The sequence below is a fragment of the Lissotriton vulgaris genome, chromosome 6 (genome assembly GCF_964263255.1).
Source record: "Lissotriton vulgaris chromosome 6, aLisVul1.2, whole genome shotgun sequence".
Taxonomy (NCBI): domain Eukaryota; kingdom Metazoa; phylum Chordata; class Amphibia; order Caudata; family Salamandridae; genus Lissotriton; species Lissotriton vulgaris.
Genome location: NC_141694.1, coordinates 1,625,358,007 through 1,625,380,193, shown reverse-complemented (window position 1 = coordinate 1,625,380,193; position 22,187 = coordinate 1,625,358,007). Strand labels below are relative to the sequence as shown.

The following is a 22,187-nucleotide window of genomic DNA, read 5'->3' as shown; positions in this document are numbered from 1 at the left end:
GCCCGGTCAACAAGTCGACCGGGCGGAAAAGAGTTTAATATGGTGGCGGTGTCTGTTAGACACCGCCAGCCATATTACTATGGGGGCGGAAACATGCCTTTCCGTGGCATGCTGCCACGGAAAGGCATGCGATAGTTGCTTGCGGGGGTTCATTGTGGACCCCCAGGGACTCTGGGGGGTGCACATGGGGGGTACCTGTACCCCCTGCAGTTCCATGCAAAACATGGCAGGCACAGCATGGTGCCTGCCATGTTGTGCATGGAAGTGCACGACATGCCTTCCTGGCATTGTGGCGGGCGGTGCTGAGTGCACCACCTGCCACAATGTCAGGAATGCAGGATGCACTCGCCACTGTGGCAGGTGCATCCTAATGGCCCCCACGGGACCCCTGCCCGCCATCCTAATGACCCCCTTAGTCTCTTTTTTTTAAAGTTGAAAATCTGGAGGAGGGTTTAGCCGATGTGTGTTCCGCAAGGCTGGATACCCATTCAGCAAAGGATCGCTGAAGAGGATTTGCTGCTGTGGAAAAGACTATAGTGGAATTTGCCGAGAAGTCAGGCCGACCGATTATGCACCTTGGGCGGATAGGCAAGCAGGCTGGTCCCAGTCACCTTTCACTTTTCAGAGCACTTTTCAGCCAAAACTTTTCCAAGTCCTTAGTTTTGGATGTTTGCTATCTAGACACTTAACACCTCCACCAACATAGGTCCAAGACTTGAGGGGCCCCACTTAGGGGGTTACGACTCACTGAGTTTGTGTTTAGGTGTGGGTTCAAGATAGTTGAAGCCTTTTCTGTCCCTAATGCTCTGATCAGGAGGCCAGCCAACTAGCTCTTGCAGCCACTCTGGTAATCCTGGGTTCAGCAGTGGAATAGTGCTCAAGCAGCAGGGCAGGCCGCTGACGGTTCAAGGCAGGCTTTAGGCTTCAGAGCAGTCATTCCAGGTTCAGCAATGCAGTCTTTCGAAGTGCACAGCAAGCCACAGCAGTAGGCGGTCCTTTCACTGGTCCAGAAAGTGAACTGAAGAGTGGGTCTGCAGGTCCTATTCTTGTTCCTGGTGCCTTCTTTCAAGTAGGAGAAGTTTCTAGAGAATTCCCTTTGAGGTTCTTGAAGTTTTCTGTCTCCCCTGTGCTAGTTCCAAAGCTGCCTGCATGAACAAAACAGTGGAGACAAGTTGTTTGTGTGAAGGCGGGACACAGCCTATTCAGTTCCAAGTGGGGCTGTGCCCAGCTCTGCCCCCACCCCAATCCTGGCAGTGATGGCCTAGCCAGCCTCTCCCAGTCCCTCTATTGTTTGGCGGTCTGGGAGGAATAAACAAAGTCCAACTGCTATCTATACCCACTCATGTGACCCAGAAACAAGCTACAGGAACCAAATAGGGCAGGAAAATGCACACTTACTGGGTTCAAACTGAGGCAGCATGGTGGGTGAAAAATGATAGATTTGGAGGCAGCCCGACCATTCGCCTGTGTCTGAGATTAATTCAAGCATTCCACCCATCACCTTGTTGTTTTTTCAGATGATGCCATAAGCGATAGGTATGCCCAGACTTGTGTCCAGTGCTTACTATGCCACTGGAATCATGTTATACCTGCCTCATGAGAGCTTACCAGGGCGGATCCAGTCCTAGGTTGCTTGTATTTTGGTTCAGGGAGGACCTGACGTGGCAGTGTAGGCTGGACTGTTCCTACTGGAGCAGGATCAATACCGATTTGCATGTGGCTTAGTCCAAACAGAGGTGGCATGGTGGGTGAAAAATGATGGCTTGGGGTATGGAGTGAGTGATTGCCATTGGCTGAGATTAATTCAAGCATTCCATCCATCACCTTTTTACAGTTGATGCCCTAAGTGTGACAGGTATTGCCAGTTGTGGGTCACATGCACACTATACCACTGAAATCTAGCTATGTCTGACTGATAGCCCTTATCATGGTGAAACAGGTCTAAGGTTGCTATTGTTCCAGATCAGGGAGGACCTGGCTTAGCAATTTGGGCTAGACCGTTCCCACTGGAGCAGGATCAATATTGCTTTGCCTATGGCTGGGTCCAAACTGAGGTGGTATGATGGGTGAAAGATTATGGATTAGGATGCAGCCTGGGCGATTGCAAGTAGCTGTCATTAAATCAAGCATTCTGTCCATCACCTTGTTGTTGCAGTTAATGCACTAAGTGTGACGTGTATGCCCAGACGTGGGTCTGGTGCTCACTATACCACTGGAATCAAGGTATACATGGCTTAGGTTGCTTGTATTCCGGTTCAGAGAGAGCCTGGTTTGGCAGATTGGGCTTGACTGTTCTCTTGGAGCAGGATCAAGACTGCTTTGAATATGGCTAGGTCCAAACTGACGTGGTGGTTTAAAAATGATGGATTGGGATGGGGCTCAAGCGATTGCCAGTGGCAGAGATTTATTCAAGCATTCCATCCATCACCTTGTTGTTGCAACTTCCTAAAAGTGTAATTTTGGCAATTATAACTTAAAATCCAACTTTCCCATTAAAGAAGAATTTAGATTGCAATTTCTCAGACAACACACAGGAAATCTTTGTGTTTCCAATCAAAGGTTAGCAGGCAATAAATATAATAAGGCAACCCAATGTTATCCTGCGGGGGAGGGGAGGCCTCACAGTAGTGAAAAACGACTTTAGGGGTTGAAAGTACATGTCCAACCTGTTAATTACAATGCACCCTGCCCCATGAGCAACCTAGGGCTGACCTTGGGGGACTTATATGCAATATAAGGGGAGTTTAAGGCTTGGTAAGGGGGTTATTTTGCCAAGTCGAATTGACAGTTTAAACCTGGATTCAGGCTGCAATGGCAGGCCTGGGGCAAGTTTTAAGGGGCGACTTAAGTGTGTGGCACAATGAGTGCTGCAGGCCCACCACTAGCCTTTATCCTGCACGTCCTGGGGACATGGTATACCACTTTACTGGGGTCTAATAAGTAAATTAAATATCGCAATCAGGTGTAAGCCAATTTTGCCATGTTTTAGGGGGTGAAAACAAGCACTTTAGCACTGGTTAGCAGTGGTAAAGTGCACAGTATCCTAAAGCCAACAAAAACTAAAAGAGCAAAATAAGAGGATGAATTTTAAAAGTCTGGCTCCCAGGTCTAATGCCTTTTTATCTTTAAATCAGTTACATTAACTCTCTTAGTAAGACATGTTATTGAGTATCAACCATTTTGTTAATGTCATCAACAGCTTCTTGTTTGAATTCCAGAACGTGTTGCTAGTAAAGCTTAAATCCTATTAAACCCCTGATAAAATTTTATCAGATGTTTTTCGTGCATATTTTTTCTTTGTGCATAAGCATAGCGAGAATATTCTAAAGCCAGGATTATGTTTGCTGCTGTGTCTAAGGAGGTCATTCCCACATAGTCTATTGTGTTTAGAATATAATGTACAAGATAAAATGTCTTACCTGTTAATCAAATTGGCAAGAGTTGTTTCAGCGCATTATGGCTTTGGCACCTAGTGCATAAAAGGGTACTTAAATGAGAGAGGAAGAGTACTTTGTAAATACATTTCACTTATTCAAAAGTGTTACTGCCCCCAAATATACTCTGCAAAACCATTGATCATTCAACAACTAAATTCCTATTTTATTGTTGCTCTGCTCCTCTCAGTTGCTGTAAATAGGCTGTTTCCATGTTACTTGAGAAGTTGCTTTAATGCAGTCATCAAAATATTTTCTCTTCTGCTTTGTTTGCTATCAACTTATGAAAACGAAAAAGTATATATTGTTTATGTTATGTGAAAACAGTGCAATGTTCAGATTTTATTGACCTCACTGCAAACCTCTTTGAGCTCCTCTGCTCAACACCCTTTTTTGTTGTTGAGCATGCAAGCTATAAAATCCCTTTTTCATAGCCAAACCTCTTCTCATCCCTTTGTTCTCACAACTGCATCTCAGGTGACACGTGCACGTGCTGAGGTGGGGTAGATCTATATGGCAGTGGTGTATGAGAAGTGAAGCTCTTGTCGAATTGTCAGTATAAAAAAACAGCTGAAGGATTTACAGTAAAAATGTGTGAGGAGTTAGATGGTTTGAGTTAACCCCTTCCCTGCTGGCCGGTTTCCGCCCCCGTGCGGTAAACAAACGAACAGGGGCGGGCCATGACGAACCCCAGCCGTCATCAGCACACGAGCACCGTAGTGCATGACGGCTGGGGTTCGTCACCAGCATGGAAGGGGAGTGTAAGGCCTTTCCCTGTAAGTAGTATGCTGTGGAGCTTTGATCAAATGTCCATTAGGCCTAAGTAGTTTAATATCAAAATGTGAACATTACTGTAAGAAAATGTCTCTTTTCAAATGATCACCCCTTATTTTTTTGATTCGTTGGTTTTTGGATTCTTTACACTGGCACACTACTAACCAGTCCCCAGTGTATATTTAACTGAACCCTAAAAAGTTGTTCAGTTAGTTATAAATTCTAATTGGCACATTTAACAAACCTATTGGTCCCTACTATTTGGTACCCAGTGCCTGTAAGTTGATTGTCACTTGTGAGCTACAGCACCTATTGTGCCAGCACTAAAATTATAAAGCAAAGCATGTCTTCAAGTCTGCCTCTACAGCCTGAGGGTACAGTATTAAAAATACAAATTTGGCATGGCAAAATTAACCTTTTGCCAGGACTTAACCTTCCTTTTTAATATTTAGAAACCACCCCGAGGATAGGTCCTAAATGCCCATAGGACAGGGTGCCTTGTAGTTAAAAAGTAGGACATGTGTTCTTTAGTTTTACATGTCCCGACTGAACATTTTCCAAAGTTTTTTTTCACAGTGGCAATTCTGGCTCTACCATAGAAAAGCACTGGGTTACAGTATAATACCTTGTAATGTATAACTTTGGTTTGGGAATAGCTAGAAAAGTAAGAACAATGATTTGAGGACTCAAATTAATAGTATTTTAAAATCCAATGTAATGCCCAAGTCGGATTTCATATTACTATTTTGAAAATGGCACTTTCAGATGTGCCTTTCTGCTAGTGTTCTTTTTCATCTGACTGTTAATTGCTCTTCTGGGGTGAGACCTGTATTGCTCCCAGACAGTGGACAAAAGGCTTGGGTGTGGGCAGATGTTTTGCCCCTTGACATGATATCCACCTGGGCTGTGACCACAAACTTAATTAAACTTCAAAAGGTGCTTACCCTGTCATAAGAAGATGTAACCCACATCTACGACTGCCCCTTCATTGTCCTGATAGCCAACTCGGCACCAATCCCAGTGGGAGAAGGGCTACCCCCAGAACTGGTTTAGAGTGACCACAGGGTAAGGGTGCCCATTATACTAACCACAACTCTGAGTGGGGCCATGCAGCTTTGCAAAATGGAAGAAAGAATCTGTCATATTAGTTTTAAACTGAGAGGGGCATTGTGGGGTAGGTTACAGTGAACCATACAGAACATTCTGCAAAAGTGGGTAAGGGTGCCATTGGGAACCTTTACCACATTGGTTAGGATGTGGCAAGGGGTTTCATCCTCCCCACCCACAGGCTGGCACTGGGCATAAAAGTTGCACCCTCAGTACCCTCTTCAGGACACCTTGTGGAAGACAGATAAACGACTGCACCTGCAGTTGAACCTATGGAGAGAGATCTCAAGGGCTGGAACTTCTCCCCTCAGGACAGAGGAGTGGACTCCTAGGGCTAGCTGGCTAGCCTCTTGTTAAGCTCCAAGAACACAAAAGCTACAGGAAACCCACATTTCTGCTGAGCTCAGCAGACCAGTTCTAACTGGATTTACCTTGGACCCTGCTGGTAGCTTCTGTAAGATTGAGTCCTAACCTCCCAGGTGGTGCCCAAAAGGTTTTGGACCCTATTCTGGTGTTAGCACATAATGTACTCTTTTGCCCTTCAAAATTGCAAGGCTTGACACTTAGAAACATTTTCTGAACTTTTCTCCAAAAGAACCAGAGGCTTCCACTGGGCCACCATTGAGCCGCAGCTGCTGTCATTGAACTGCCGGTCGGATCTAACTTGCTGGATTTCCCCACTGATAGGCTCACGACTTCTTGAAAAGTGTCTGAGTCCGAAAGAAGAGGACTCCACTGAAACCTTTGCTGAGCAGTACCCTTCCCTGGCAGACGCCTCCCTGGGCCTGAATCTAGGATTTTGCCCACTTGGAGTTTTTCCGCCGTCGAGAGTCTCAAACTTTCTGCCTGAGCTGAATCTCCTACTGGGGAGCCACGCTTGAGCTGGCCACCGTCAACGAGCCCTTCTTCGGATCGAGCTTGCAGTCTGCCCCATCAGTGAGGACTTTTCTTCAGAAGAACTACTATGTCCGAAAGTTGACTTTCCACCAGGAAGAGCCTGGTCCCTGTATCTGACCTTTGCTCTGTCAGGTTGGCCTTAACCTTTGGCTTTAACCTGGCCTGGGGTGCCAAGATACCCGCATTTGGCGCTGTGCACTTTTTAGCTCTAGAATTATTTAACACTTCTAAAGATGATAATGATAATGATGATAATGATAATGATATTTATAAAGCGCGCAAATACCAAAAATGGTGTCTCGCGCTAAGACCATGAGAAAACCTTGACTTACACCCCTCACTGGAACAACCAGGTTTTCAAGTTTTTTCTAAAGCTCAGAAGAGAGCTGGCCTTCCTAATCTCAAGTGGCAACAGGTTCCACAGCTTAGAAGTACCATACTGAAAACTCTGTCCTCCCCAATGCAAGGTCCGAATTTTCGGCATCGTAAGTAGTTTTGCACCCGTAGAGCGGAGTGATCCGCCTGGCTGGTACCACACGAAAAGCTCCTGCAGAAACAACGGACCCTTTTGTGTCAAGGCTTTAAAGGCCACACAGAGCGCCTTAAATTTTATCCGTTGCACCACTGGAAGCCAATGCAGCTTCCGAATTTCCTCTGAGATGGATTTATGCCAGGGTAGGCTCAGCAAAAGGCGAGCCGCTGAGTTTTGAACTGCCTGAAGTTTCCTCAGGCACTGCTTCTGGGCGTTCAAATAAAGCCTGTTGCAATAATCCAACTTGGACTGTATGAGGGAAGTGATGACCACTTTCTTGGTTTCCTCAGGAATTTAAGGAAGTACCTTCCTGATTTATTTTATCAGGAAATAGGAGGCAGACACAATGGCATTGGTTTGTTGAATGAACGTCAGTCTGTTGTCAATCAGAATGCCCACATTTCTAGTCTTATCTCCGGTTCCTTACATCAGATTTTTGTTGTTATGGTGTCTATCTGTTCATTAAATTTTACTCTCTTTGTATAAGTTTAAGTGGGATTTTTATTGTATTGTGCTTTCTACTTGTTAACTGGTTTACTACTAATAAATGTTTTACACATTTCTCTCAAGTTAAGCCTGCTTGCTCTGTGCTAAACATACCAAAGTTTGAGCTTGGGTTTAAATTATTGAGACCTAACTGGGCCGGGTACGGAATTAAGGCATTATAACTTGACGAGGACCCATATCCCTTAGAACTAATATTTAATGTTCTCATAATTATGATAAGTTTTTATGATAAGTCTTCATTGCAAATATCGCAAGTGATTAGATTTTACTTTATGCCTTTGTGTATGTTTAAAGTTGCAATTAACTGATGATAGTGGGATATGAATGAATAGAACAAGATTTCCATAGCAGCTAATATATTTTGTTATTAGCCATGCAACTGGAAAATATGTCCAAATTGTAACTATATTTCTAGAAGTCTCACTGGGCCATCTTTTATATATTAACTAAAGAATCTATAGCCAAGCGTATTACATGTCACTGAACCTTACTTCTCAAAAACTGCAGAGAGTCATTGGTCATCTGGTCAATTATGGTAAACCGTAATATTTCTTAAAATCATTTAAGAAGCACTGTGCAGATTAAAGCCCTTCTGTAGCTGTTTTGATCCATTATTTGAGTTGAGTTTTGGTCCATTTTGAAGAATATACCCTTAAAAATATTCAGAGATTTAATTTGTTTAGTTAAGGAAGGCAGGCCATGAACCATGTATCATTTGTCTCAATGTATGTACAAAATGGGAGTCCTCCTGGATTGACATTTAAGTATTTATTTATTTATTTCCAGTATTTATAAAGCGCGACACTCATCCCATGGGATATCACGGCGCTATGAAACGAGGAAGACTGCTGATGGCTATGCTGGGGGATTAGCTTTTTGGGAAGAGGTGGGTTTTTAATTTTTGGCGGAACTGAAGATAGTTTACGGTGTGTCTAAGGTCTACAGGTAGCTCATTCCACCTTTTGGCTGCCAGATATGAAAAAGCGCGTCCGCCCGTTCTTGATTTATGGATGCGCTTCGATTTGGCCAGAGCTAAGTGATTCGATCTAAGGTTCCTGTTGGGGACGTAGAAGTCAATTTTCCCTTGGAGGATTGTGGGGCCAGTTTTATGAAGAGCTCTGTGCGCATGACAGAGCAATTTAAAAGTGGCCCTCTGGCGCATCGGTAGCCAGTGAAGTTTCCTGAGGCAAGCGGATGCTGAGTCTCGCTTGCCTTTATTGCAAACCAGTTTGGCCGCCTGACTTTGTGAGCACTGTAGACGGTAGAAGAGTTGGTCATTCATCCCTTCGAAGAGCGCGTTACCATAGTCAAGGCGGCTGGTCAAAAGGGCTTGAGTGACTGTGCGTCGGCAGTCCAAAGGTATCCAGGGAAAGATTTTTGCCAGAAGTTTGAGTATTGCAAAACTTTTGCCCCAGAGTGATCGTATGTGGTCCTTCATGGACAATGCGTCGTCCATGATGATGCCTAGATTTCTGGCGTGCTGTTTTGGGGTAGGGGCTGATCCCAATATAGGTGGCCACCATGTGGCGTTCCATGTGAGTTTTGCTCCTCCGAACAGTAGTATCTCCGATTTGCCGGCATTTAGTTTTAAGCAATGGTTATGCATCCATAATGCCTTTTCGGCGAGACAGCTGTGTAACTTCTTCTTTGTTGTCTCCGACTTTTCATCCATTGTCACCATCAGCTGTGTGTCGTCGGCATAAGAACATATGCCGATGCCCCACTTTCTTCCAATGTCAGCCAGAGATGAAACATAGACATTGAAGAGTGTGGGGCTCAGCGAGGCCCCTTGTGGGACCCCACAGCCGATGGGACGGGGTTTAGAGTGGAACTAGCCCATGTGCACTGCCTGAGTACGATTGCTAAGAAAAGATCTAATCCAATTTAGTGCTGTGGATTGCACTCCTTTACTCAGTAGAGTGTTTAGTAGACAGTCGTGTGACACGGTGTCAAACGCCGCTGACAGGTCAAGCAGTATCAGAGCCACCGATCCCCCTTGGTCTGTGGTGCATCTGATACTGTCCGACACTGCCAGCAACGTAGCCTCAGTACTATTATTGGCTCTGAAGCCGGTCTGGGAGGAATCTAGAAGTAAGTTATTTTCCAGATATCGAGATAGTTGTGTATTGACCAGTTTCTCCAAGGCTTTGGAGAGGTACGGGAGCTGGGAAATTGGCCTATAGTTCTCCGGGTTGGAGATGTCGGATCCAGCTTTTTTCAAGAGGGGGGTTACGGATGCGTGTTTCCAGGCTTCCGGAAAAGACGCAGTGGTGAGTGATTTATTAAAAAGTTTGGTGATAAGAGGACAAAGTGTTGGTGAAATTTTGGAAAACACGAAATGAGGACAGGGGTCCGCGGGGGAGCCGGATTTAACTGTTTTCAATACCGCTGATACCTCGTCTTCAGAGAATGGTTGAAAGCAAGTTAGGTACGGTGTGTTGCCTGAGTCTGATTGTTTGTTGCTTTTATCTTTTATTGGGGTGTGCTTGTCGGAATTGTCAGGTAAAGTAGGAGTGTTTGAAGGAGTGAAAGCAGAGTAAATTTTATTGATTTTATCAGCAAAAAAGGTGCTGATGCGTTCACAGGCATCAGTTGATGGGGTAAGGGTTTGTGAGGTACTGGATGGGTTGCTGAACTCCTTCACTATTTTGAACAATTCTTTAGCAGAATTGTGATTCTCATGAATTCGTTGGGTGAAGTACGCTTTTTTTGCGTCTCTAATGGCTAGAAAATATTGTTTTCGTTTGGTGACATAGGTTGCTCTAGATTCCGAATCTTTTGTTTGTCTTTTGTAGTATAATTATTGACTAAGAACGAGATGTCAGGTTACGTAGTGATTGAGAATATATCAACATTTAATGTTAATTGTGGTAAGGAATTCTTGAAAAAATATCGAATAGTGCTTAAGAATTCAATCTACTATTTTACATGACGCCCTTACCAAAGTTCCTGATACGCAGTTTTAAGCTAATGCTTTTTTATCTTAAAGGTAATGTCAAGCAGACCCTTTTTTGGCTTTAAGCTAAGCATCTTACAGAGATAATAGTTTTCTGCTGATCGTCCACAATGATGATCATTAGCTCGATTCCTCAAGATGCTCTCTGGGCACTAGTTCATTATCCTTAAAGGAGAGCCAAACATGGCCCTCGAGTGAATACCAAATTTTGATTACCGGCGCTACCAATAGTAGGGGTCAGCAAAGTCACCGCTCTTGTCCTGTAAACTTATAGGATACATTTCTGCTGAATCTGAAGAATTTTTGTGATCTCAATCGCTAGATCATTAGATTACAGCTGTTTGAGACAAGCACTTGTAGATATGTAGCAACCAATATGTGAGCCCCATTGCCTGAAAAACAAAGAAATGCGCGTGCCATTCCTCAGAACATTTTAAGTGTCAGATAAATAAGCCAATTATAGAGTGAGGTGGGTTGTCAGTCAAATCAGAGTACAGGAAGGAAATTCAGGAACTGTAGCAAACCTCATATTGTTGAGTGTGCAGGTTAAGGCACAAGTTGGGAATAGATATAGTGGGCAGCATGTGAAGATGAGGATGTGGTAAGGGAATGAATGAGTGCAAAGGTCAAATGGAAGGGAAATATTAGGATAGGGAGAATTTGTTGTCATGTAGTTAATTCACTTGCTCAAAACTGCAAGCATTGCTTTCTCACACATGCATTAATGTGTATGTAGGTTATTAAAGTTTAAAAATTGGATTTGGTTGGTGCAAAGATCAGAGTGATAGAAGCCGTTTAGGTTACAGGGGCAGTTCCACGTGTAGTTTTAAAAAGGCCCTGTGTTTATGTTGCCATTAACTGCACTTTCGCAAAGTCATCCTTAGGAAAAAGGGGACTTTTCAGATGTAAATGTTAGGCTTATGCTCCATTGTTTTCTCGTTCAACAGGTCATATTTTTCTATAATGTCTAAGCATTACAGGGTTAATAAAATGCATCCCAAGCTATAGTTCAAGACATTTCCTATCCCCCTTGGTGATCCCTGACAGTCCTATGTCAGCCTAGGATAATTTTGTGTAAATTGAATGCTCAACTTCTATGAAAATAAATGAAATCTTGCAATAATGACTTCTAAATAAATAACTATTCTACTCTTGTGTATTGCAGGTATTTGGCCTTCCGAAGAGGTACTGGCGTATTACTGCCTCAAGCACAATCAGATGTTCAGGTACAGAACTGCACATAAAAGATCCTTACCAGTCCATCAGTTGCATTGTTTCTGCATGGTAACGATTGCTGTGATTAAAGCCCCCCAGATTAAATAACAAATAGTTCAAGGTGAAAACATATTGGTCTCAACAAAGAGTGTTGAATTGCCTGTGGGTACTTATATTGCACAGCAAGCTCTTCTGCTATACGTCAAAGACTTTTGATTTCCACTCGAAGCGTTTTATTTCTCTTTGATTTTTCTTGAGGGGCAGACAAAAGTGAAGCTTGAATTGATCACTGCTTATTGTGAAGGTCAAGCAAAATGAAGGCATTCTGTGTGCAGGCTCCATTCTGCCTACTGCACCGCAAGGCACTGCTTGGCAAACAGCGCCATGTCATGTAATCCTGTTATGCTTTGCTCGCCTGTTTATCTAAAATGTTTTGTGGGTCATCTGCAAAGAGTGCTGATTGAGGTCTCTAATCCTTCATTTTTTTATGATTCTCTGAAATGTTTTTTTGTTGTTTCTTTAGTATGAAATAATTTATTTGATGTTATATATATATATATATATATATATATATATATATATATATATATATATATATATATATATATATATATATATATATATATATATATAGAGAGAGAGAGAGAGAGAGACAGAAATAAACATATTTATATATGTATGTGTGTGCATATATATATATATAAATATAAATAATTTATTTGTGAAACAACATGGGATTATCAGCGTTACTGCTTCCTAACAATTACCTTGCGTTACTGTAGCTAGTTTTTCTCTAATAGACAGCACCATTGACAAGGAGGGCGGGGGAGGCGGAACCTTCTTGGATTTTTCAGCTCAGTGGTGGTAATGTTGCAGCGAACACTAATGAGCGACCCCCTGCTGCTTCGCCTGCTTTGTGACTTTTCTTTTTTTTAATAATTATTTTCAAAACGCAAAACGCCATGAGGTAGCTTGGTAGCGTCTGCGCGACTTCCTGATAGCGCGTTCTTCCTGCAGATGGCAATTTGTTCCTGTAACATATATGTCTCTATGCACATTTTCGTCTGATTTGTGTGGGTTCTACCGTTTTCTTTCTCTTTTACAGGGGCCTTGCTGTGTGTGAGCTAGGGGGTGGCATGACATGCTTGGCTGGCCTCATGGTAGGTCTTTTCTTAATTTCCATCCCCATTCAGAAGGCCGAACAAAAGAGAAAAAACCTTCCACTGCCTCCAACTGCTGGGTCAGAGAACCGCCAAGCGCATCAGCCGCGGTCAAGCCGCGGAGTCTTGCGGGCCCTTCTGGGTAGACTCGCCTTCGGATCATATTGATTTTTTTTATGGTTGCCTCAATGAGCAGAAACATTTTCCTCAGCCTAGTCAATATCTCTTGTTGTGACATCCCAGGCCACAGTACACCGTCTTTCATCGCCATAAGCCTAGGCATTTTTTTTGCTTCAGATTATCTCTCCATTTGCAAAGATACAGGAGTAGCCGGGAGAATCACAGTTGGGGCGCCATGATATAGCTGCTAATGTTTTGCCTGCATTATTACACCAACAAACATGATCCTGAGCTCTCCGTAATTAGATTCTTTTGAATTAAATTGGCCATTCAGGAGCGCCGCTCCCCATTCTCCCGGTTCTGAGTCATGTATTCAGGAGATATTATGTGGCAGCGCAGTGCATTAGACAAGTTTTTATGCCTCCACAAATAAAAGCATATTGTTGCCTTGATTGGCATTTGACAAACCTGTCGCTCGGGCACAATGTGCCGAGGTTACAGCCCAATGTGCGGCGCATGTCAAAGCTCACACAAAAAATTACCCTCACAAAGCCATCTGCCTGCAATGCAAAGTTATATGAAGGGCATCAGGCAGTGAGACAGAAGCAGGCTGAAAGGCAGAGTGACAGCCTCGTATGATGGCTCTGCTAGATAAACAGAGGCCCGCAAATGAAAGCCTCTCAGAATACCATCATCCGCTGTCACAATGCAATTACTGAACAGAATGATAGCAAGATAGAGGCTCCCTCAAATGGAATGATAAAAGTATTGACTGATTTGATTGAATGATTAAAATAATGCAGACATAAAATGAAAAAAGATTGGAGATTGTTACAGAGAAATAGGTGAGGAGGCATGATACTGAAGGCTTGTCACTCCCGTCTTCACTTCCACACAGACAAGCATATTTGCTCATTGTTTGCTCTGCTCTTTTTTTTCAGGTTGCTATTTCTGCAGACGTCAAAGAAGTTCTGTTAACTGATGGCAATGAAAAGGCCATCAAAAGTATCCTTATTCTAATAGCGAACCAGCTTGTTGTGCTCCTTTTTTTTCTATTTCGATTGTGAAGCGATGAGTTTTGCAGGAAAAAAACAGGAGCGTGGGGTATGAAGATCGGAGTAAGGCAGGGAGTATAGCCAGCAGAAGTACCTTACCACTTGCAGGAGGTAAGTGCAGGTAGGTAGTCGAAACTGCAGGCCTTAAGGCAAATAATTGCTTTGTGGTAAACCTAGAGATTGCATGTTCTACTTTATCCTGCAGCTGAGTTAACCTCGTTCCTTTTCTCATAAAAGAGGATTTTGTAATCCCAGCAGTGTCACGTAATATGGCATAGTTTTGAAACGATGTTGCCAATATCCTACTTTTTGACTTGCAAATAGTTTATTTCTAATAGGATTACGAAGAATGTTTTAAATATTATTATTGTCACTATGCTTTTCTTTAAAACAAAATATTTGATCACTTTGGGCAAGTAAAAGGAAAGGGTATTGTAGCATTCTATTATGTATAATGCATAATGTAAACAACTATGCTTTAGACATAATTTGCAGTCTGATGAAGTGTCGAAGTGTGTATATTGAAATTGAAAAACCGCAAAATATATTTTTGCCTATTTTCACTTCGTGATCTCTGCATTAATGTTTGCATGAACTTTTCCCAAGGCGATATTTATACATATCAAATTTAAACTGATCTTTATTATGGCCTGATTTAATTAGTTGGCGGCTCAGTTATAATTATTTAAATGTAATTCAGGATGATGCGGAACTGTTTAATAAGAGACATTCTGATAGATTCATCAAGCCGAAAACGGCTCGCAAAGGGCCAGATTCTGAGAATCTGGCCCTTTGCGAGCGCTATTTTTGCATTTGGGATTCATCATCCCAAATGCAAAAATCGCATTTTTAGAAATCGCATATTTGCGAATAATTGCATTTAAGGAATCTCAATTAGAGATTCCTTAAATGCAATTCAAGAAGCATTTAAAAATTGCGAAATCGCTATTTTTTTCCGCTATTTACCGCGAAGTCTGACTTCGTGGTAAATAGCGAAAACTGAGAAAAATACACTTTTGTGCATTTTTCTCAGTTGTATGTTACACACTCACATGTCCTTTGGACATGTGTGTGCGCAACATCAGTCTACATTTTCATTTCAGGGGTGCTACAGGGTGTCCTTTGGACAACCCTGGCACCCTTGAAATCGCATCCTTATTTGCGATTAGCAATTTGCTCCTCCCATTCATTCCTATGGGCCTAAAGGCCTAAAGGCCCATAGGAATGAATGGGGAGTTATTCCTTATTTGCGATTAGCAATTTGCTAATCGCAAATAAGGAATGTGTAGGAATCGCAATTTATTTAGCGATTCCTACATGAATCCCGTTTTGCAAGTCCTTAATAGCGATTCCTTAATAATCGCTATTAAGGACTCGCAAAACGGGACAATGATGAATCTAGCTGATAGTGCTTTAAAATAAAGTTTGTTGGTATCAGAAAGGTGCAAATACCTGTGTCAATGAACCTGCAAATTAATGCTAACCATGGCACAATCAATACAATAAATCACAACATTAAATGGAAATATGATTTTATTTAGGAGTACTGCTCTTTAGCGACTTCTTGCTGACTGGTCAGTAAGATGGGTGCTCCTGTTTAGGGATTACACCCACAACATTTTGAAAAATAATTTTAGAAGGTTAGTTATAGTTTGATAAAAACGAGTCAATGGTGGATGGTAGAACCACACGAGGCAGCCCAAACGTGTGCAGGTGCTACAGCCATTGAAGAGTCAGGCAGTATGATCAGGGAAGTGGTGGGCATGTTGAAGGCAGGCATACTTTGAGATCATGTATCATAACCCTTTCATGAGTTAAACATGCAAGTTAGAGGAGCAATGCAATACATTTAGTGAAGTAGGTATATGTGGGTAATAATTGGTTTAATCCATCTAGTACAATCAGTGAAAGTCCCTCAAGAAGGAAATCGATACAAATGAAATATGTTTATGTTGCCAGGTGTTAAATACTTGAAAATATTACTCTGAACCCGATAACTGCACCTGAAAGGGATTTCTACCCCAATGAGACCACAGGCAAGTCTTCTAGTGGAGAAAGGTGCAGGTGCAAAGATTGAATATCTACTACCACTGTAAAGGGACAGAGTCATTAAAGTGTAAGCCTGTGCATTGTTCTGAAGCCAACTAATAAAGTGAAATAATTCCAGTTTGGGCAACATTAAGATCATTCTATATGTTAGTGCAGTGCCAGTTATCCCCAGCTGTGCCAGGAACACTGTTGGATGGAGACACAGAGAACTAAACCACCCTAGCCATGCCAGGAGACTCCAATGTCCACTAATCAAGGTGACATTTAAGTCATGTAAAGAGTCCCTGACGTGGGTCTTGACCTTGACAGTAGCAAAAATGCTGAAAGTGCTTCCGGGTTCGTAAGCCAAAGCCAAAAAGTAATTTCAGAGATCTGAAACAGAATAAAAATCTAATGATAAGGCATCAGAAGAAGTCATGAGGAGCACATCAGAAATAAAATTATGGGTTAAGGCTCTGGAACGCCATGCATGATTGATGGATGACGGGGATAATTTAGGGATCAAGAAAATAATTCATGGAGAGGTCATCTGCTTATAGGAAACTCATTTGGTTTTAAATGGGATGCAGATCTAGGCCCCCTTTTTATGTATTCAGACATATCCTTTGGATTCCACATATTAGATTAAATTGGTGAGAGGAAGGGCAATCAGTTATGGTATGTCCCAAACTGGTGTACATGTAAACTGCATTGGCAAGAGATCAAATTCTGCTTGAGGCTGCTCAAATACCCTCATTGCTTATTATATGACAAATAGTTGAAATAACTATCAAATCCCATTTTCAGAAACCATCATGCCGGATCAACTACGGTAATGTCTCCTACCCTAATTTGGATGAGCTAATACTTTTATCGGATGGATAATTTAAAGGGGACCCCCCACATCTATGGGATTTTTCTTATATAAGTGGGATGTAACACATTCAACATCCCGCCTCTTTGACAGCACAGCTTCCAGTGTCTCCTAGTATATGACAAATGTGTCTCTGCAACACGTGACTCTTGAGTACTTCCATTCCACCACCAGAATCTTCTAATTCTAAACTATGCTTATGTTAAGTATATGCAGGGTCAGCCCCTTTTTCATTTGGTAAGTGCAGGAAATCCAGATGTCAAGTAGACTCGGAGCCACATGAATGGTTCGGGCTCAGTGCCCTCTAAATTTTATCCGCTAGAGATTCAAAAATCCTCCCCTGAAGGTCAGATGACACACCTGAACATGGCAATTAAGCCTGTGCCTGGGCTTTTCTTTGACCTGGTCTTGGCTGGGTTTTTCTAACCAGGCCCCTTCCTAGAACTGTCGCTAATGGCCTGAGGGAGTTCCTCAGACAGCGGTTTAGCCAGAAGCCGCCCATCTCACATTTGGTGAGGTGCATTGGGCTGTGCTTCAACTTTGTATTGTGCAGGCCCAACCACTTAAGCCTGGATTCTTTGCACTGGTTGAGTATTCTGACTGCAATTCGTATGCCAAGTGCGTGGGGGCGACTAATAATTGATAGAGATCACGGTTTCCTGCTAACAAAGCAATGGGGTTAACTTCATGGCCAATTACCCCGAATATGTTCACTCAGTTAATTGTTTTTGATGACAGATGCTTCCTGTTGTGAAGTGTAGGGTGTGGGGGGTTGTTGGATTTGAGTTGTGTTGTTATTTGGTTTACTTTCCACAGTCTATGTTTGTAACACTACCTAGAGTGAAAGGCACTGCATGACACAGGATCTGAGGGCATAAAACACTAGAATTTTAATGGTCTCAATTATAAACTGAATATGAGGGGGGCCTTCAGTGACTGAGGGAATGAACATCAGATGCCCTCCTAGTGCAAGAGACATTATTGAGGTCTATCACAAGCCCAAAGGCCGATAGATAGTGGTAACTGGGCAACTGGAAGGGGGAGCTTGGAATGTAGTGAGTGTGTATGCATTACCAGCTTTTATTAAGGAAACTCAGCAGGATCTATATGTTCTTCTGCTGAAACTCCACTTGGGAAAGACATTAGTGGGGGATTATTTTAATGTTGTAACCAACCCTGGGTTAGACAGCATGGGTTCTCCCATGTAATCGAGGGCTAAAACTCACTGTTAATCGACTGAGTCGATGGGGCTCAGTAATGTATGGAGGATACGAAATCCAGACATTCTGGGGTTTACATATTACTCATATGCCCTTAATACTCAATCTAGGATCACTTCTTCATGCTTTCAGCAGACCTCTGTGGGATTGGTGATGCTCGTACATTGCCTAGATGTTTATCGGACCTCACTCCCCAAGAGGTGGCTCTAATCAAGGATAAAATGGATGCCGATTTTGTGAACTACCTGAAGGAAGAAATAAAGATGTATTTTGAATTTAGCAAGGCATCAGCCTCTTCTAAGGTAGCGCTTTGGAAAGCACTCAAAGAAGTGATACGGGGAGGGATAATATCTTACACGGTCAAACTTAAAAAGAGTAGGCGGGAGGGAGGTTAATGAGCTGGAGCGACAGAGCATTGATTTGGATTTGAAAATAACTCATGACAAACGAAAGACTTATGAATAAGTTATTAGATTTTACTAGGGCAGCCTGGATGGCTTCACAGCACAAAATATAGGAGACAGTAAATAAAGTCGTAAAATGTATATACTGGCTGGTATACAGAAAGACACGGTCGGCTTGTCTCGCAAATCAAAGACCCTCTGCTTGGGCTGATTACTCATTCCCAAAGTATCACTAAAGTATTCACCAACTATTATACAGGACTATACACTAGGAAAGTCCTGAGTTTGATTGACAAACAAAGGCTCATGCTTCAAGATCTCCCAGTGACTTACATACAAGATGAAGACAGAACGATCTCAGACCTCCCCATATTGGAAGACGAGCTGCTGGTGACACTGAAGGATATGCAGCAGGGGAAAGCTCCAGGACCCACTGGTTTACTCATCAATTTTTCCCAACAGTCTGCCTCCAGCCTGATTTCCCACACGAGGGAGATGTTTGAGGTGGTGCTCCTAGAGGGTGCTTATTCACATGACCTTCTTGGGATTATGGTGGTGGTTACATAGAAGCATGGCAATTCACCCAATAAATGTGTGGATCTTACTTATTAATGTGGAAGCAAACGATTTTGGCTAAGGTATTTGGTAATTGGTTGGTAAAGTTGATACATTCCCTGTTCTAGTGGGACCAAAATGTTTTTATGTCAGGGAGAGGAACAAGACATTGCATAAGAAAAGTGTAGGTAACCTTACCACATAAGGAGCGACTGCGGTACATGGCTGCCCTTCTTTAATGGACTTCAAGAAGGCTTTCAATTCTGTGGGCTATCCGATTCACCATAATGTGCTTGAAAAAAATAATTTCTACCCTCTTTTCAGATCATATGTGAAATTGCTGTATTCCTGTCCTTGGTCCATTTACAGTTCAATGAGACACGAGGCAGGGCTGCTCCTTCTCCCATTGCTATTTGTCTTGGCATAAGAAAGTTAAACAACACGGGTCAGACTAGATGCTCAGTACTGGGGTATCTTCTGGTCTTGCAGGCACAAAGCTTGCATTGATTTTTATGCAGACAATGCACTGAGCTACACAGGTAGGCCGTTCTTCACTCGTCCCAGGATCCTTCATATGCTGGAGGTGTTTGATGAGGCCTCCGGATCAACTTGGTAAATACCATAGTGGGGCCTCTACTTAGTGATGTGCATGACAGCTCTTAGGACTGTACTAGAGTCCCACGGGTGCAATTGGAGTTTAAATACTTAGGAATGCACATTACAGGAGACTTGATTAGGTATTTGGAGTTAAGTGTTTCATGCTTTTTGAGAAACTATATAGGTGGGTTAAATTGCTGCTTTCCATTATGGGATGGGGTGCCCTATACAAGATGATCCTGTTGTCTCAACTGCTGTATGTTTTGCAAAATGATCCCTACTCTTTTCCAGATCGTTTCATCACTTCATTACAGTCTGACATCACAAGTTATCTCTGGGCAGGCGCATTCCGAGGGTCTCCTCTTGCAAGTGTTTACCATCTCCCTATGATGGAGAATTGGAAATTGCTGACATCAAGCTTTACTACTGGGCTGCACAGTTCTTCCCCATAAATGTTTGTCTATTAAGCCGACGGAGCAGTGGTGTGATGTGTATTCCTTCCAGACAGGGAAAAAAGGGCCCTGGATGTGGGGAATGACAGTCGCAGTTGCTACAAAAGGGGGGTGGTGGGGCGGGGGGAATAAAAAAATAAAAAAGCACTTACCTTAATACCGCTGCCTCTTCTCCATCCTCCTCTCTGCAGCAGGAAGCACCCAGGCTTCCAGTCTCTCCCAGCCAATCACAACGCTGCCTTACAACAGAGTTTTGATCGGTCTCAATGCTGTGTTTCAGCGCTCAGACAGGGACTGGGAGCATGGTCATGTTCTCCACCAAGACTGTAATGCAGTTGGGGTAGAGAACATGCAAAGTGCGTATGACAGTTTGGCCGACCCGAGACGGCCAGCCAAACCGTCATGCGCACTTAAGGTGCAGCCACCACTCCTCCTACCTGTGACGCGGGGAGAAGCTGAGGAGCTGCCGCTGGAGTTTATACTCAGCCTACTACTGGGCTTCAAAGTGTAGCCAGAGGCCTGTGCCCACCTCCTTCCTAACTTCTGAAGCTGCCAGCTCTGTCACTGGCAAATGCAGCTGACACCTGGACCTGCCTGCCCTTTGCTACCTAGTACATAGAAAGGGGCAGAACTGAACAGGACCAGTGTAGCGGTAAAGAATGAGAGGGGTCCAACACAAAGGTTTGTACTGGGAAGAAAAGTGGCACTTGGAGAATGTCTCATCAGAACACTCCTGGATGTGTGGAAGATTGGTAAGAAGGACTGCCCTGCTGTCTGAAGAAGAAATACTGGACCTGCTTGCCTTGAACCTAGAATCCCCAGAATTGAATCCAAGGGTCTGTAGATCAGCCTCCTGTTTCAGCTGCAGGGACACAGCAAGCTTCTAGAGGCCTCTCCTGCGTCCCAGCTGACCAGACTCATCTGGACTTGACCTGGCTCCCTCTGTTGGCCTCCACGGGAGTGAGTCCTGACGCTCCAAGTGCTATCCTTCTGGGCCTGGATCTATGGCTGGAGTCAGAATGTACTCCTCCCTCAATTGGAGATCTCACTTGACCTGGTGCATATGGACTCAGAGCCTCTCATCGCAGTACCTTACAGCTCCTGATCAGAGGCTTCACTGGCATCAATGTAGACCGACACTGGGCCTTGCATTACAGTAGCTTCCAGCTCCTGAACAGCAGTATCACCGATTCTGATAAATATTGACGCATGAGCCTTGCATCACAGCATCGCACAGCTCCTAATTAAACTAATTAAACTAGTGGGTGTGTAATTCAGACCAGCTTTTCTGGGCAGAGCCTGCTCTGGACCTGTAGTGCCTCCTTCGCATACCGGTATGTGAAGGAGGCACTACAGGTCTAGAGCAGGCTCTGCCCAGAAAAGCTGGTCAACCCCTCGCCACCTCACAACCTTGGAGCAGAATACTGCTTAAACTAGCGTGTTTTGAGAAGGGAATTCCCCTCTCACACATAGAAAAACACTTTAGGGCATGTATACACATAGTCTGAATTACACACCCACTAGTTTAATCACATACACTTATTTTTATATTAGTCCTGAAGAAAGCCAGCATATTCATAAGGCACTGGCTGAAACATGTTGACCCACCAATGGATGTGGGAGGTCGTAACTCGCCTCTAACATCCAACACCCTTATTTTTAACCGCTGACGGTGGCCCAGGTATTAAAGTTGAATTTACCTTCGGGTACTGGGACCCCCGCCAAGCCGTTTTAAATCACATTCATAACACTCTACGCCGCACACTCAGCGACATACCTGCTCCGCTGTAATCAGGCGTCGAAGCACACCCGGGACACGCTAGGTGTCACTGGGTGGGCCCGATGATGAAGCATGCCATCAACTAGGTTGGTGGGTGAGGGCTTCATGAGCACACTCACCAGGTGCTCCTACCCCTGACGAAACATACTTGAGTCCTTGACTTTTGTTAACCTTGTAATGCATAAACTAGTCTTCTTTTGATTAACCACAACCTCACTTCTGAGCCTTTTAGGTCCTGGTGTCCCAACAGCTAGAGTGCTAACCTCCTCTTCTGGGAGACTGGTGCCATCTTGGAAATCCCGCTTGGGCGCAATGTGGGATTACACTGACTTCCCTCTAGGTATGGACGTTCGGGCCATACGGACATTGGGTATTGGGATAAGAAGTCTACATTCCCTTGGGCTCGTCCTGGTACATGGAGGGCCTGAAAAGAAAAAGGTTGTAATGACCAAAACCATTGGAGTACTTTAGGGTTGGTATCTTTGTGAGCAGCATGCCATGTAAGAGGGGCATGATCAGT

General features: G+C 43.4%; 1 protein-coding gene across 1 annotated transcript in view; it reads left to right on the top strand.

The window, feature by feature from the left end:
• CAMKMT (calmodulin-lysine N-methyltransferase) overlaps window positions 1-22,187 on the top strand; it is a 469,006-nt gene that overhangs the window by 181,768 nt on the left and 265,051 nt on the right. Inside the window, exons 5-8 of the mRNA XM_086927794.1 lie at window positions 2,526-2,543; window positions 11,373-11,433; window positions 12,528-12,582; window positions 13,644-13,707. Coding sequence (XP_086783920.1) covers window positions 2,526-2,543; window positions 11,373-11,433; window positions 12,528-12,582; window positions 13,644-13,707 — 198 coding nt within the window. The remainder of the gene's footprint in view (window positions 1-2,525; window positions 2,544-11,372; window positions 11,434-12,527; window positions 12,583-13,643; window positions 13,708-22,187) is intronic.